Source organism: Meleagris gallopavo, chromosome 19, assembly GCF_000146605.3.
Source record: "Meleagris gallopavo isolate NT-WF06-2002-E0010 breed Aviagen turkey brand Nicholas breeding stock chromosome 19, Turkey_5.1, whole genome shotgun sequence".
In the NCBI taxonomy this organism is placed as follows: domain Eukaryota; kingdom Metazoa; phylum Chordata; class Aves; order Galliformes; family Phasianidae; genus Meleagris; species Meleagris gallopavo.
The window spans coordinates 952,194-967,512 of NC_015029.2; the positions used below are offsets into that span (position 1 = coordinate 952,194).

The 15,319-nt window shown below is 46.2% G+C and overlaps 1 protein-coding gene across 9 annotated transcripts in view; it reads right to left on the bottom strand.

Annotated features, from left to right (window-relative positions):
- The window catches only part of ZNF618 (zinc finger protein 618), a 128,367-nt gene that overhangs the window by 18,000 nt on the left and 95,048 nt on the right, over positions 1–15,319 (bottom strand). For 5 of the 9 annotated variants that reach the window (XM_031556132.1, XM_031556136.1, XM_031556137.1 and 2 more), the window contains 6 exons: positions 14,438–14,527; positions 13,056–13,091; positions 12,226–12,303; positions 11,164–11,253; positions 3,472–3,660; positions 117–200 (listed from right to left, as the gene is read on the bottom strand). In XM_031556132.1, the coding sequence (XP_031411992.1) occupies positions 117–200; positions 3,472–3,660; positions 11,164–11,253; positions 12,226–12,303; positions 13,056–13,091; positions 14,438–14,527 (567 nt within the window). The remainder of the gene's footprint in view (positions 1–116; positions 201–3,471; positions 3,661–11,163; positions 11,254–12,225; positions 12,304–13,055; positions 13,092–14,437; positions 14,528–15,319) is intronic. The other 4 variants (XM_031556134.1, XM_031556133.1, XM_031556138.1 and 1 more) reach the window with 4 other exon arrangements.

Below are 15,319 nucleotides of genomic sequence, written 5' to 3' on the forward strand. Positions count from 1 at the left end.
CCTAGGAAGCTGTCTGCAAGCTTAAAGTAGTTTCCTCACATCTATGATCACCAATCGGAGCTGATTCCTGGAGAGGGATGTGGGAGGCTATGGCAGGAGGCAGTGAGCACACTTACCGCTGGAGTTCTGGGAGTTGCTGTTTGTTTCTTCAAAGTTGTTTTGCGCTTTGCCTTCCACTCTCCTGCTGAAAGCACTTTCTGCTGGGTGGAGAACAAAGCAGGGATGGTGACTGGTCAACACTGGACATAGGACCACACAACATTCTCTCTGTGCCACATAACTGCATTCCCTGAATACAGCCAAAAAGTCCAATATCATCTCATTTTGGAGGAAAATGGGCTAGATTCACTGAAGAGATAACAGATAAGATGGTTTCTTTTATTGCCTTGTGGCTGAGGTGGCCTGCAGTGGCTCTTAAGGCGCCTATGACACCAGTCCTGATTGGACCAGAAATGTCATGGCTTTCCTGCCTGCAGAAAAACCCAATCGTTATCTCACCCTTCTGAAGACAACATGCAGCCCTCAAAGCCTCTGGCATAAGTGTCCAGATCTGCAGATGGAACTCTGGTCCTCACCACGACGTTGAGAGTGTCACCTACTGAACCCCCATGCCAGCTCTCCCCATGCTTCCCAGTCATCAGCATTCCTTTGCTAACATCCTGAAATGTTCAAGCTGGGAGGACCCACGGGCTGCCCCCGAGTCTGGAAAAGCTTCTGTGGATCCTCTGCCCTGCTGTGCCTCCCAACATTAACATCACTGCCTCACATAAGGCCATGCAGGCAGCACCTGTTGTGGCACCCTGCTGACACACAAGGCTGGGCTGCTCCCAGTAACTGCAATGAAAGGATTCCTCGAGTGGGCAGGGGTGCAGTGTCCTGAAATGTCACTGCGTGGTGACATTTAGGGTTAGAGTTGCCAGCCATTCCTCTCAGCCCACTGTGCCTTAGCACAACTTCAATACAAGTAGCGTGCAGTATTGCCCCACTTCAACTGGGTTTGCAATATCTGGGAAAGTGACTCGAAGGATCAATCAGAAATCAGCAACATGAAAGGCAAATTTGCCAAGCTAACGTGTGTGGCCCATGCTGCATAGACTCTTCTCAGATGCCACCCAGTGGGTTCACCTGAATGTGGCTGAGCAAAGCCCTGCTGGGCAAAATGCACAAGGAGGGCATGTGGGAAAAGAAATATTTAATTCAAGACTGATGGGGACTGCTGCAAATTGATGTAACTGTGTTATTTGGTATTTCTGCAGACAGCTGGAGCAATCAGCCCTGCGGTGCTGTCCCTCACACTGAGACCCCAGGCAGCTCTGGGCTTCAGCAGGGCTCCCACAGGGTCTTTCTGCCTGATGTGGCTATAAAAGATCTGAAAATGAAGCTTCCTGCCCATGAATTTTGGCTCCTGAATCTTTAATGGACTTTTCCAGTGCTGAGCAGGCTCCTCAGACTATCTACCACATTCCTGATTCTTTCTAAAATGCAGAATAAGGCAACTTGGTAATCAAATCAATTAAACAGAGTCACATTAAACAGGGCTGAGAAGGAACGAGAGACGTTATCTAGTCTGTCCCCTTTGACAGATAAATAACAGAAAGGAGAGGCCATATGTAACCAGCAAACCAGATGGCACAGTGGGAGCACAAAACCATGACAAGATGGGACTTGGCCAACCTACCCCTACAGAGACCTCGATTCAAATCCTGGCTTATGTCACAAGAGAAACTGAGGTGGAGGTTTCCAAAATTGTTTGTAAAAAATTTGCAGGGTGATTCTGTCCTCATCCCCAATCCTTTTTATTCTGCCATGTCTGGCTGTAAGAAAAAAACTGGTTTAATGCATCTTGGTGTATCCCCCTGCACGGAAGAGGGCAGCGGACACAAGCTCTCTCTCTCCTCTCTGTACCTGAACTGTCTGCATGTGAAACAAAACTCTCTGTAAAGGCAGAGTGCCAATCCACCAAGGGGCTGCAAATACTGTCAGTGGAGCGGTAATCCACCATCCCTGGTACCAGCCAGGCCCACATGGAGTGCCTCTAACTGCTGCACTTGGAAGGCATCCCTTCTGGAGACTGTCTTCCTGATAAGTGTAATGGTCAATGCATTTCTGCCAGAAATCCAGTATGCTGCTCAGATTGCATGTGTACAAGAAGCTGCCTTGAAAGACATCATGGAAGATACACTACCAGACAGATATGGTCAGACCCCCGGGCAGGTATTTGTTTCCTGAAGATCAATGTACCAGACTGAAGCATTGTGAGATTCCTTCCCACATACAGGAAGAGAACAGCTCGTTTTTTACCCAGTGTATTGATATACTTTTTGGTTAGAGAAGTGGGGGAAAAAGATGTCTGCTTGTATAAATCACTTTTTAGTTATTACTTAGATAAATCTGGACCCAGGTAACACCCAGTTAGGCTCCTTCTGCTTCTGAAAGAGACATAAGACTGGAAGAAGTCATCGCAAGTTTATGTAAAAATGACAGCGGTTCTTCAGCTTGACCACCTGAATTGGTTGAACCAGACAGACCTCAAACCAGGACTCGAATCAAATACATTCTTAAGAGGTGCAGTAACAATATGGAAATTTGGGACCCACAAGCTGTAAGACAGGTGGCTCACTACAACATCTGGCAGCTGTGGATGTGTATGTCACCGAACAAAAGCTACTTGGTACAGCATCTTATGGCCTCTCCCATCTCTGCTCCTTGCATTTGTCCATGCCAAACATTTCCGGGGTTTTTAAGGAGCTCATTAATCATCCCTTCTTCTGCACTAAGACAGAATGTTCATCAACTGACCCCACAGATGTACCTGAGCAATTCCCTGCTGTCTGGACACATGAATGCTATGTCTTGTGTCCTATTTATTTTCTTTTTACATTTGATCTTGTTTGGAAGGATGGAACAGGGACTACAGGAGAATCTACCTTGAGTTTCCTGACACTTCTGCAATGGTTCCATCTCTGCCGGTGCCCAGCTTATCTCCCACTGGTTCCTGTAGGGAGTGGAGCACTGAGAAAACACCTGTACTCCATCTCACTTGCTAAGGCACAGGCCTAGCCCTGCAAATATCAGCTTGAAATGAAAACTAAAAACCAAATAAAGGTGAAAAAAAACCCAAACAACCCAACCCAAACCCCTGTACCTGACAAGCTAATAAAGCCAATCCTTGTCAGGAAGCTCTCCTCAGTTTGTGACACCAGGATTTGAAACAGGATTCTCTGCACCCTGTGGTTACTGCGATGCTTTAAAAAACAACAACTTGTCACTGGGTTATGAAGTCCTACTGCTGATCTAAATTTTTACTTATATTGTGCTAAGGATTTGAACCCCTCAGCTGCTTCTTGAAGTAACTTTCCAGGGACAGTCATGGATGGAGCAGACTGAGCCCGGGAAGGGTCAAAAGCCAACCCAGGACAGGGCTGGACACAAAGCAGTTAAGAAAGTTGATGGTAGAAAGGCAACTGGTACCTGTGATGGCCTTGCTTCCCGGGGATCCAGAATTTGGAGCGCGGAACATCTGGGACTGGGATGTCGGTGGGACACCGGGAGGGGTGCGGTGCAGGAGGGTGGAACATCGGTTTATTGAAGTCGGTGTTTTTTTGCTGGATTGGCTCCCCTGGGTCTTCACTGCCACGAAGAGTGGAGATCGAGAGAACTCTGGATATGAACACTCAGAACTAGTGCGTGGACAGTCAGTCAGCTCCCAGCTCGTGTGCCTTCTGGGAGGGTTCTTTCTAACAGCCATGCTCACGAATCCCTTGCATGGGGACCTGCAGCATCTGTGGATTCACTGATCCCACGTAACAAAATTGTTTTCCCCACTCACCCGAGGGGACAATTCTTGAAGTTTAGTTAGTTCCCTTCCACACCTTTAACTGCTATGTGACCAACCCATTCTTCCTGCAGTAGGAATCACCCCATCCACCTCCGAGTCCTGTTTGACTTCCATGGCCTGGCTGGGTGTATCTGCATCTTTGTGCTCCTTTTCTCTGTCAGGAAGAGACTGAACCTCAAGTGCAGGTTTCTCGTGTGCCAGCCAGAGCTCTGCACGGGAAGAAGCTTACACCTTTGTTCCTAGAGCCTTACACATATCCTAGAGATTCACAGCTACACTCCTTGTCTGTCTAACATAATACAAAGGAATGAATTACGAGGCAAGTCAGAAAAGGCCTTTTGGTCCCCATCTCCACACAAATGCTGGTGGCATGGAGAAATCCCAAGTATTACTGGGATATGCTCTTTGAATTGATCTGACCTACATTTTAGTCTCTGCAATGCACAGTGAGGATCACCAGGAATTTTTAATGCCAGAAGTCACACAAAAAAGCTTTGGGAGGACGGCCCTTTCTCTAGGCTCCAGGGGTTAAAAAAAAATTACAAAAATGGAGAAACAACCTAACAACTGCCTTCATTCCTCAGGGATTTCTTCCACTCAACTCTGAATACGGCTCCTGAAGCCAAGTGCCACTGCAACCATCTGCCAAGAAGCACTGAGGAACAGGGTTCACATTACTCCCAGCCAAAATTAATTAGCAGCAATTTCTATACTTGATAATTTGGGGTGCCTACAGCTGGAATAGATAACACCAGCACCTGCTAATCCTGTACTGTAACTCAGTAATTGAGCAGCTGTAAGCCACGCTCTGCCACAACAGCACAACAACCTGGGTAAGGAGAGAAGTCACAGCCTGGGAACAGACATATTTCCAAGATCATGAGACATTACAAATCTCACCTGTCCCTACCAGTGGTCAGCAGCATGGCAGTGATGATGTCTATATTCAAAGCAACTTGCAAACAGATACTCAAAGGAAACATTTTTTTGCTTCATTTTATATGTCACAAGGCTCCAAGACGACATTCCCTGTGTGTTTTAGTGTACTTCAACAGGAGAGTCTGCACTAGCCTTTCTCATAGCTTGGGTCAAGACACTTCTCTGCTTGCTCTCTTGCCAGCTGAATAGGCAAGACGCTTGCTTTTGGTTTCTGGACTTCATTTCTTCTCCATTTACTGTCAAATTGCCAGCAAGTATGTAGTCAGGTACGAAAATTTCCTGCTTATGTGTTGTCAAGTTTCCAGCAAGGCCCAGCCTCACAAATTGTTGATTCATCTCCCAGTTTATTCCAACTGAGAGAAGAAGCAATCAGCCATGTATCCAGCATCAGGAACAAACAGTCCTCACAGATCCTCTGCAATCCAGATACTGCTCCCTTTGTGAGATCTGAAGGAAGAAGCCTGAGTGATATGAAAGCCTCCAAAATGACTTCCTTCTCTTCCCATCTTCATCGAAAAGGATGTGGTGGCTTGTATCAGGAATGAACAGACTGACTGCCTGGTAGCATCCATCAGCAACCCGTGACGCAGCAGGAGATCTGGCTTTAGTCCTTTCACTCTCCAGCTGTACACTTCAAATTCACACCCCAGAGATAAGGCCACTCCATCTGACACATGGCACAGACAGAGTTTGAATCAGTGAGGCAAGATAGAGAAAAGAATATTAGTACTAGCAGTCTGGAGGATGCTAATAACTCACTGGAAAAATGTTTTACTTTAGCTCACCAGATGGCAAATTCCTTCTGAAGATTAAGCAACATTTGCAGAGCTGAGCACGTAGCTCCTCTGTTCTATTTTCAGTAAGAAGTCTTTGTCGTGGACCTCACTGCCTCGGGCCGATGAAAAAGCCAAGTTCAAGATATTTCCACAAATGAAAACACTGAATTGCTGAATGGTTACAAAAACCTCCTGCCTGACAATCTGCAGCAAGACTGGAGACAGCATTGTGGAGATCCTCTAATCGCTGCTATAGAACTTGTTCAGCTTTCTCAGAAAGCATCTCAGATGCTTTCCTAGTTGAAGGTGACACAATGAAGAAAGAAAGGGCACCAGAGGAGATTCAGGTGTTTGTGAGTCTCTACCACGTCAAAACTTAGTGAAGTACTGGCTTTTTATCCCTTTTTCTTATCAGTGACCTTGAGTAGCAGCCCAAACTTCATTCAAAGTTTTTAAGTGATCCAGCAGTTAGTAGAAAAAAGAAGCAACATAGAGGTCAAGTCTCACTGGATGATCTCCAGTCATTTGGTAAACTGTGATACAGGTTAGAATTAAAGGATAGAGGACTTCTCCCTGGCAGCGGAAGAAAAGAGTGTGGTGGTGGCAGTGCATGGTCATGATGATTGTAGAGGAGTCCCAGGGCAATGCTGTGGCTAAAATCTCTAAGGAACCCTTTGGGTATACCAACTAGGGCACTCCTAAAATGGATCAGGAAGATAACGTTAACTTTTTGTTCCTTCCCTGGACCCCACACTGGTGTGTGTCATTCACAGAAGTTGTTAATAGACTGGAGAACATTCAGATGAGAAGGGAAGAGGATAAATAAAGGACAAGAATAACAAACCTTCCACTGAAAATCTCAAGGCACTCACCTAGCTTATCTGGTCTCCATGAAGTGACTTGATGGCAGGCCATACAAAGTTCTAGCAATAACAGAACAGTGGTAGCTTGGTTCTCCTTCACCTATCAGACAAAGCTATAAAAAGATCCACTGCCTGAAAGCTACAGCTGGACAATAAGCCATCAAAGTAATTACCTTAACAGGCTGGCGTATTTTCTGTCCCTGTTAACAGCAAGACTGTCTTTCTCTCTAAAACAGGTTCTCAAACAATTAAGTCAAAGCAAGTCACAGCAGGCTTTAGTCCAGTCAGTTCAGAGATCAGTGGTCTCTCCTGGCTTTCCTGTCCTTGCTCAGAACATCAAGGTCTAAGAATAGCAAGCTGCAAGAGTAAAGGAGAAAATCTAGCAGACGTTTCAACATGTCTCCCTGGAAAACAGACAAATCCATACTGCCACAAAGCAACACCATAACAGAACAGGTTATCAGAGTCTCTGAGCAGCTTAGCATACCGCAGGTAGAAGTTTTCACTAATTTGTGTACCATATTTCTTCAGAAAGATCTTGCCAGGATGAATGGGAAATATGGCTAAAAATGTCATTCAGATGGTTCCACTGCTGCTGGAGAAAAATCTCTCTGTAATGGACATGATGGAAAGGGGTTCCTTAGCAATGGCCTGAAGCTCCGTACGTTAAGTGGAAACCTCTGCTACTGGAAACAGAACTTTCCACAGGAAAAAAACAGTCCTGAAATCTATCAGATTCTTCATGTGCTTCTTCATAAAAACATTTCTGTTGTGTAAGAAATTAAGGCACTTCAGGTTTAGAGAGTGGGAAAAAAATCTGAATTCTCAAGTTTCGCTCAGTGAAATGGAGGAAGGAAAGACAAACAAGTGGAATCTAATTTTTATTTTCTTGGTCAGGCAGGACCTGAGGGGGATACTAGACATACTACCACAAAGAACTGCTTTCCTTAGAAGAAAAAGCCCTGATGTCATCTATCTTTAAGAAACACTGCAAGTATTTGAACATTTCTTGATGAACAAATTGTATCCAGTGCTCTTCACAATAAGAAAAGTAACTGAGTGGTCAGGCTTGATGAATTTCCATGAGCACCTCAGGCATCAGCATGCAGGAGGTCTCCTCAGAAGCTCAGTATGACCACAGGGCTGGCAGGGCAGTGGTCTCATGAGACAGATTCCATCCCACAGCCTCAGCTGGGCAGGCACAGAGATGGCAGCCAGGTCAGCCAGGAGTCTGGGTCGTCAGGAAGGTTCTCGCTGATGAAGCACATCTGTGGTCAAGCTGACAGGTCAATTCACAGGTCAGAGGCAAGATCTGGTCTCATGAGGATCAGCAAGGTCAGACACAGCTCAGCAATCCTTAAGGAGGTCCAGGGCAATGGGACATGATTGAGGTAAAGCTAGGAAGTCGGGGTCTGATCAACAAGATCCACTGTCAGGCAGAGGCATGTCTACAACCAAGCTGGAGACTGATATCCCATAGGGTAGCACAGGCAGAGAGACTGACACAGCCGAGCTGACACTGGGGTTTGGTGTGTGAGTGGAGGCCTCACGTGAGGCTGCTCAGCGCCATCAAGACTTATTAGCACACTGGGACCTGCCATCACATCAGATTTTCATCCCAGAAGCAGTGGCCGTGGATAGCTGTGCAGACATCACAGCTCTCACCACATGCTTCTACTACTGTGGAGTCTGTTGTCATACCTGCAGTTACCAGGAAATCCTGGACTTAGGAAGATAAAACCTAACCTCAGAGGCTTTTCCAGCCTGTCCACATCCCTAACACACTAGGTTTTCTCTGCACTGTAAGCACAACATCCAAGAACATTTGCAGTAGCACAGTCACCTTCAAGTGTGGGACAACGAATATGCCTCCAATCCTACAAATCATTTTTTTTGGAAACAGCATCTGACCCCCTCCCCAGACTGAACAGATCTGTTGGCCAACAAAAACACTGTCAGTATCAATATTCTAAAAGAGTAACTACTCAGTTCTAGCTTTAGGAAAAAGGCCTATGTCCTCACTACCAAAAGAGGACTTCTGAAGGAGACATTTGGCATTAGCAATTCCAGTGACCCCCAAAGTAGAGTGCTTTGCCAGACAGCAGATATTGAGCAGCAATGACCAAAAATTATCCTGGAAAGCTCCAAAGACTCTGCAGGATGTAAGTCTTTGTTTTAGCCTCTTTTCAATAACTTTTAATCCATCATCACAAGAAAACAGAAAGACAGGCTCCGGAAGGGAAGTTTGTACTCCAGCAGAGAGACCTAAAAAGCTGGATTGGTGATACTGAAATGCATTCTTTATTCTAAGGCTAATTTTTCAGCATCTGCCATATAATCATGAGAGCACAGCCACGGTAAAGACAGAGTCTTTCAGCTTTACTTCCTGTGACTGCTGGGGGCTGAGAAAAGCCAGTCATGCACTGCATCAGAAACCAGGTGTTCACAGCTACCTCTCAGGACCTTGGTTTACAGGAGGAGCAAGGTGGGCCAGCCTGCCTGGGAGCTAATCACACCCTCTCCTGTATGCTCATCAGGGTTAGTGGTTTGTCACTGTAAATCATAAATCTTACAGGTCATGGCAACTAAGAGAGGGAAAAAAAATGTAAAAAAAAAAGGGAAAAAGTTTATAAGGAGGATTTAAACCTTATGGTAGTATTATCCTGATCTGCTCTTAAGTGACCTCTAAGTAAAAGTTACTTGCTTTAAGGACTGGACATGTTCTCTCTGTGACTGTTGGTCTAATCTGAAGTAGGGACAGGCTTTTTCTTCTTTGCAAAGGCTACTACACAAACAAACCAAGGTCCGAGAATGGCTCCAACCTCAGCATTCAAAACAATGTGCCACCTCCTCCAATACTTGTGACAACTGCCAAAGCCACACCTTCCTGCTTGACAAATCCCTCCCCTAGACAGTTGAGATCCTGACATTTTAGGGCTCAGGTTTTCACTCAGCAGCTCTCCTAACACTTGGTTTTCTGATTTCACCCAAATTACAGTTTCAGACTGTCCTGACTTACAGCAGCCAGATGACACACACTGAGCTCACAGCACAAGCCCTAAGCCTCATGCTGGGCAGATGACCCCATGACTGCACTCTGCACTGGAAGAAGTATCTCCATGGACCATTTGTATCTGCAGTCAGACCTGCACAGCCTGCTTCAGGCAAATTCCTCTCAAAGAGGAATAGCTGTTTTTCTTTTACAGGATAGCCTGGACTGGAACCAGCAGCTGCAGCCTATTATTACAGATGGCTGGGAGGAGGGACAGAGATCCTCAGTGATAAATCCCTTTGAAATGGGATGTACTGGGAAGACAGTGATCTGTTCTTGTGGAACAGAGATGCAGCATACACAAGCCACAGCACACTGCTCCTCAGCTAAACAACCACCATGTTTCTTTGATTATCTGCACATGGTGTCAGTGGGTCCATCTATTCTGTGAGATTGAGCTACTGCTCTTCACCTCCAGCAGCTTTTCCGAGCACCTGATGACACCCAGGTTAAGACTGCTATCTACCCTGGGAAGTGGAATTTGAGGGTGCAGGGATGTACAGACATAAGCACTGGGTTAACTCCCATGGAGGTAAGCAGATCAACTGGTGGCAGAGGTTTTCTATGCCCCACATCTTCTACCATCAAGCTGGTCTATCTCCATACTCCAGAGAAGCTACATGGGGGCTGTCAAGAGCCACCAGGCCTTGACCTACCTTCAAAGTAATGATCTGGTGGATTATGTTCCCAATTTATTTCTACGTAAGTCTAAAACTAAAGCTGCCTTATTACGATTACTTTAGAGCTCAACTGAAACTCGTTTTGGTGAGGAAGGAGTGTGCACTCCCTCTGCTGGCTGCAGATGAGCAGCTAACAAAATTGACTTAATCTAATGAGCTTGAGTTCATCCATCCCCATCACCAGCCAAAAAGCTGGCAGCCTGGCAAACATGGGCAAAAGACCAACTACGCTGGCTCACAGCACATGAACTGCAGCACAGCACAGGGCAATGCTATGAAAAAAGCATGAAGTTTAGGGGCAAATAACTTCTCTGCATACTTTTAAAGCATCCTAAATCAGCACGTAGCAAGAGCTTCTCAACTATTTTTACTAGACTTATGCACTGAATTACACTTAATTGCTCCTTACAACCTCCCCTCTGTCTGGGGAGTGCAGACTGTAGTGTCCCTCCAGAGTGCAGATCGTAGTGTCGTGCAGTATGCTGAGAACTGCCTTTTCCCAAGCTCCCTGAAATAAATATTTTATTGCCTGTGATTTAGTAGCAAGCTGCCAAGGTAATTCACATGATTTTGAAAACCAGTTTGAACTTGCTGCCTGCAATAGTTTCTCAGAAGCTCCTAAGAAAGATGCTTCCCCACTAGGATGTGTGTTGATTACTTAGGGGAGGCTAGGAAAGTTCGTGCATCTCTTCGTAATGTACACTTTGGGCACTGGAGCTTTCTGTTAAGCAACAAAATAAAGTATCAAGCCCTAAGGAACACATGAAGAATGGCATGGCCTTTGGTAAAAGCTCAGTGACATCAGACACCTAACAGAAACAGGGTTCCTGTAGGAGATTCCAGCTCAGCTTTACAATGTCCTGGTCAGCACATGATCTGCAGTCTGCCAGCTGCAGCCCCACAGGGTCCAGTGGAAGGATCCACAAAATGATACACTCTCCTGGCAGCCCTCATCTTTATCACCAACCACTGCATATCATAGTCTGTAATGAAGGATTTCCAGCAGGATACTCACTAATAGGTGCATGCAGTGCCACGTGCTCTTGGTATGGAGTGTAGTATTTGTACTGCTTGCCACAGAATTCACAGGTATAATTGCCAGTTTCTGTGAAGATGAAATACATTAAAAAAAATCAGAAAGGAGTGCAGCAACCTCTCACAAAATCACTGACTTCTTGTCTCTTTACGTAGAAAGTAGGCCAGGTGACAAAAAGAACACTAGAGCATTTTCCTCTTGCACTGGGAACTTAACTGCCCTATAATTGCCCTAAAATTCTTTTCCCAAAAAAGGCAGCAGTTAAAGCAAGTATCCAGTGATGGACCAACTCCAGCAGAACTGAACAAGGTACAAGAGATTGTCTGAAATTGCAGCAGGTAAGTGTGTAAAGCAAAGGAGAGAATCCATTTTTAAAGTCTACACTACAGACAATTTTGTCTTTTATTTACAGATGGTATGTGATGCATGGACAACAGGGACAGTCAAATCAGGAAACAGAGTTGTCAAGTTCAAGTTTTAATTACAGAATGTTTATATTGGAATTGATTTCTCTTGCAATGAATTTTTCTGTGCCAATCTGTGTTTTGGGGGTACTTGACAAAATGGAGCAGCGTAACCACACACAGATACCTTCTGTTCCTGCCAGTGCTGGGAAGTACAGAATTGATAGTGAGCTGCAAGCTGAAGCAAAACCCAGGGTTCATCAACTGTATCCAAAATGGAGATGAATTTAGAGGACATAATTTGGTCCCTTTTTTGTTTCTCTTGGATGTGTTTGGTGAACCCACCACAGAGGCAGTGTGCATGCAAACACTGCCAACTCTGCCAATACACCTGAGGACCCTCTTTAATCACTACCACTTTGCTTTTCTCTTAAACTTCCTCCCTCTTCTCTTCGCAGAGCTCTTGAACACAAAACATCACGAAGCTGCACTCAGGGCCAGGACTGGTGATGGCTGGTGTTCACTTGGATGTAAAGGTATCTTTCACCATCCCTGAGGTCCCAACACCTTTGCTAATGCCAGATTTGAAACCCTTGTGCTTCCTCTTTTAGATGTGAAGCTCTAAAATAACTCATACTTGGACCAATCTTCTGGAACGGTTCTGGCTCCTCCTCCTTCACTTCTTCTGCTGCTATGACGGCCTGGTCATAGGGGTCTGCAAGAGAACAGAACCAGAAAGAGAGCTGACAACACCCCCAGGTTTTCCTTCTACAGCTGCACAGGCACTCAATGCTCCTGCATCTGTAATGATATTTTGATCTGTAACAAGATTTTGAAACATGAATTACAAACCCAACGATCCCTCTGTCTGACTTGTCCTTCCTCCACCTCAGGTGCCCCAGGCAGATAACAAACCCCTTCCAGCCCAGTAACCTGACTTACAGATAGATAATGCGTTGGATTTTGCTTGAAGAAACACTGAACAGAGGCTGAGTTACCTTTTCTGATTTTCTTCTAGTGCATCTCCCACCTAATGATGTTTTAATGTCTGAAAGTGGGCACAGTAATGCAGAATGCCAGCAAGTCAGCTACCAGATACTGACCAGTGACTTTCTAACATCTCACAGCACAGCTCAAAGCAAATCAGTACCCAACCCACTTTATAAAGTAACTTAATTTATGCCTTGGACGAGTCACTAAATCACCTGAGACATGGAATACCTGCTTCTTTGATTTTTCAGAAGCCTGATCAATTGTATTTATAACAAAAGCCTGGGATCTACTAGGGCTGGGCATTAACCTATGGGGTGTACATGTCAGGGAGGAACAGAGGATGCTTTTCTCCCACTGCAATCAGTGACAAAACTCCCTGGACTCTTACAAGTGTAGAGTCAGACCTGCTGTGCTTGAACTACTGAATGCTTGAAAAGGTTTGTGAAATAAAGCACACAAAGGATCTCAGCTTACCTGCCCGGTTTTCTGGGGCCCCTTCCACACTAAAAACTAACACAGAATAGAAAAAGGAGGGGAAGAAACAAAAGAGAAATTAAATCCTCTGAAATGGCCGTGTTTTCCTCCTGTACTTCACGCACCGCTTCAGCATGTTTCAGCCCCACTGAATACACCAGGCTCTGTGCCCCAGTCCCTCTTCTTCCCATCAGCATCCACACAGGAACTATTTGAGCATGCCCAGCCCTAAAATACAAAGATTCTCATGGCCTTTGTTCTGACATGGACACAGCCCGATGGGAAGTTCAGATGCACTCCAGCTTCACACTTGTGTTTGCTGACACACATCTGGTCCCTGGGTGGAGCCATGATGGACACTGGCTTTGCAAGAAACAAGTGGAAACTATGTCCAAAGCCCTCTCATAAGCCTAGCGAGAGCTCCCTGAGCCACAGCTCTGCAGGTATTTCTGACAGGAGCAGACACGTCTGTCTCACAGCAACTTTTAGCCCACCGGGTTTAATTCTGGTAAGTATGTGGCAGTGGTACTGCAAGAGAGCACGTGCTGCTCTTTGAGCACATTTAGGCAGGAAACCTTTTTGGATAGCACTTATTTGTAAAAAAAAAACCCACTTGTTTTTTTGAGATGCTCCAGCTAACTGAAACCTCCTGCCAAGCCTCCCTCCCTCCTCTGCCAGGTGAGGAGCAGCACCAACAGGCTGCCAGCACGTGCAGCGAGGGTTTGCAGCAGCTGTGGGCTCCATGTCAAGGGGTTTCAAATGCCCTGCAAGCACAGGCAGGCAAATGAAAGACAGTATGTTGCTGTTTCTATTCCATCAAGTATAGAAAACATGAAACAAAGTGCTTCTGGAGGAGGGCGTCTGCTTCTGTTGGATTGTTACTGCCTTGACCACATCCAAATTTGCATAGGAAGCACTGGGCTGAACAGCATCAGGTCACTACCACAGTAATTAACAAGAATGAAACAATATTTCTCAACCCTGAAACATTGCTTGTCACAGAGGAGCACGCTAGGAACAAACCTGTGAAGTAAGAAACCAACAGGCAACCAACCCTTGCCTAGCCAGCAGCCAAACTGACCTTGGGGCACTCAGCAATAAGACACACATCTTAATCATAAACAGGGACAGAGACAGGGGACTGCAAGGACCGCAGGTCCCAGCAGAGGGTGTTGATTTGATGCACGCAGAGAAAGGAGCCCAGCAGCCCTCTCCCTGCAGAGCACGAGGACTGTGCCTCCCCTGACAAAGGCAAGCAAGGGATGCTGCGACACATCCACACGGCTGGGCTGCGAGGTCCTGCAGGATCACATCTGGCCTTCATCACATGGCACTGATGTCTCATTCTAGTTTAGGTATCTAAGCATTAAAACAGTACTCACCATCCACAGCATGCAGGTCTCTGTGCTCTTGGAAGCAGCTATAATATTTATATTTTTTCCCGCAAATGTCACACGTGTACCTAAAGTTGTCTGCAGGAAGAAGAAAAAAGGTCACTTCAGAAACCTTCAATTAAAAGGCAAGTGCTCCAGACAACACTGCTCAGTCACACACCCCACGCTGTTACATCCATCCCACGTGGATGCCCTGTGGAATTCCTCAGGCTCGCAGACAGCCGCTGCTTCACACTGACGCTGGTGAGCACCGCACTCACATTCTGCATTTCTGTTTCACAGTCAGGCAGCATTGCTCTCCGGTGAAGCCCCATAGGACCTCACAGCAGGTCCTGCTGAAATCTCCTTTAGAAGCACTGGGTCACAGTACAGACAGGATGGGATGAACTGGCAGAACTGAACTCGAAGCCCAGGTATGTGCTGTGAGGAGCCAAAGTCAGAACACGCCACCTAAATGCAGGGACTGGCTGTGTGCCTGCTCCTACTATGCCTGGCTCCCACTGCTGCTGCCAACCACTTTCTACCTGCACCCAGGGTCCTGTATGAGCACGCTGGAACAAACACAAGAGAGAGTTGCAATTCCAAGTACCAGGGGCAGCAATCTGCTCAACGATGGGACCAAGTGAGCCTGGTTCTGTGTCTGTACCTACAACCTCTTTGTTCACCCCACCCCAACAACAGTTCCCTTCCCCTTCATCACAGTTATCCCACTGCTCTTTGGTGTCTGCTCCCTCACCTCAGCCCCTTCCCACATCCCCACCCAGCTGCAGTCCTGTGCTGCCCCGTGTCCCTGTGTGCACTCACACAGGTGGGCTGGTTCCATCCCTGCACAAACCCTGTCCCTGTTACAGATCAGAGTAAGACATCTTC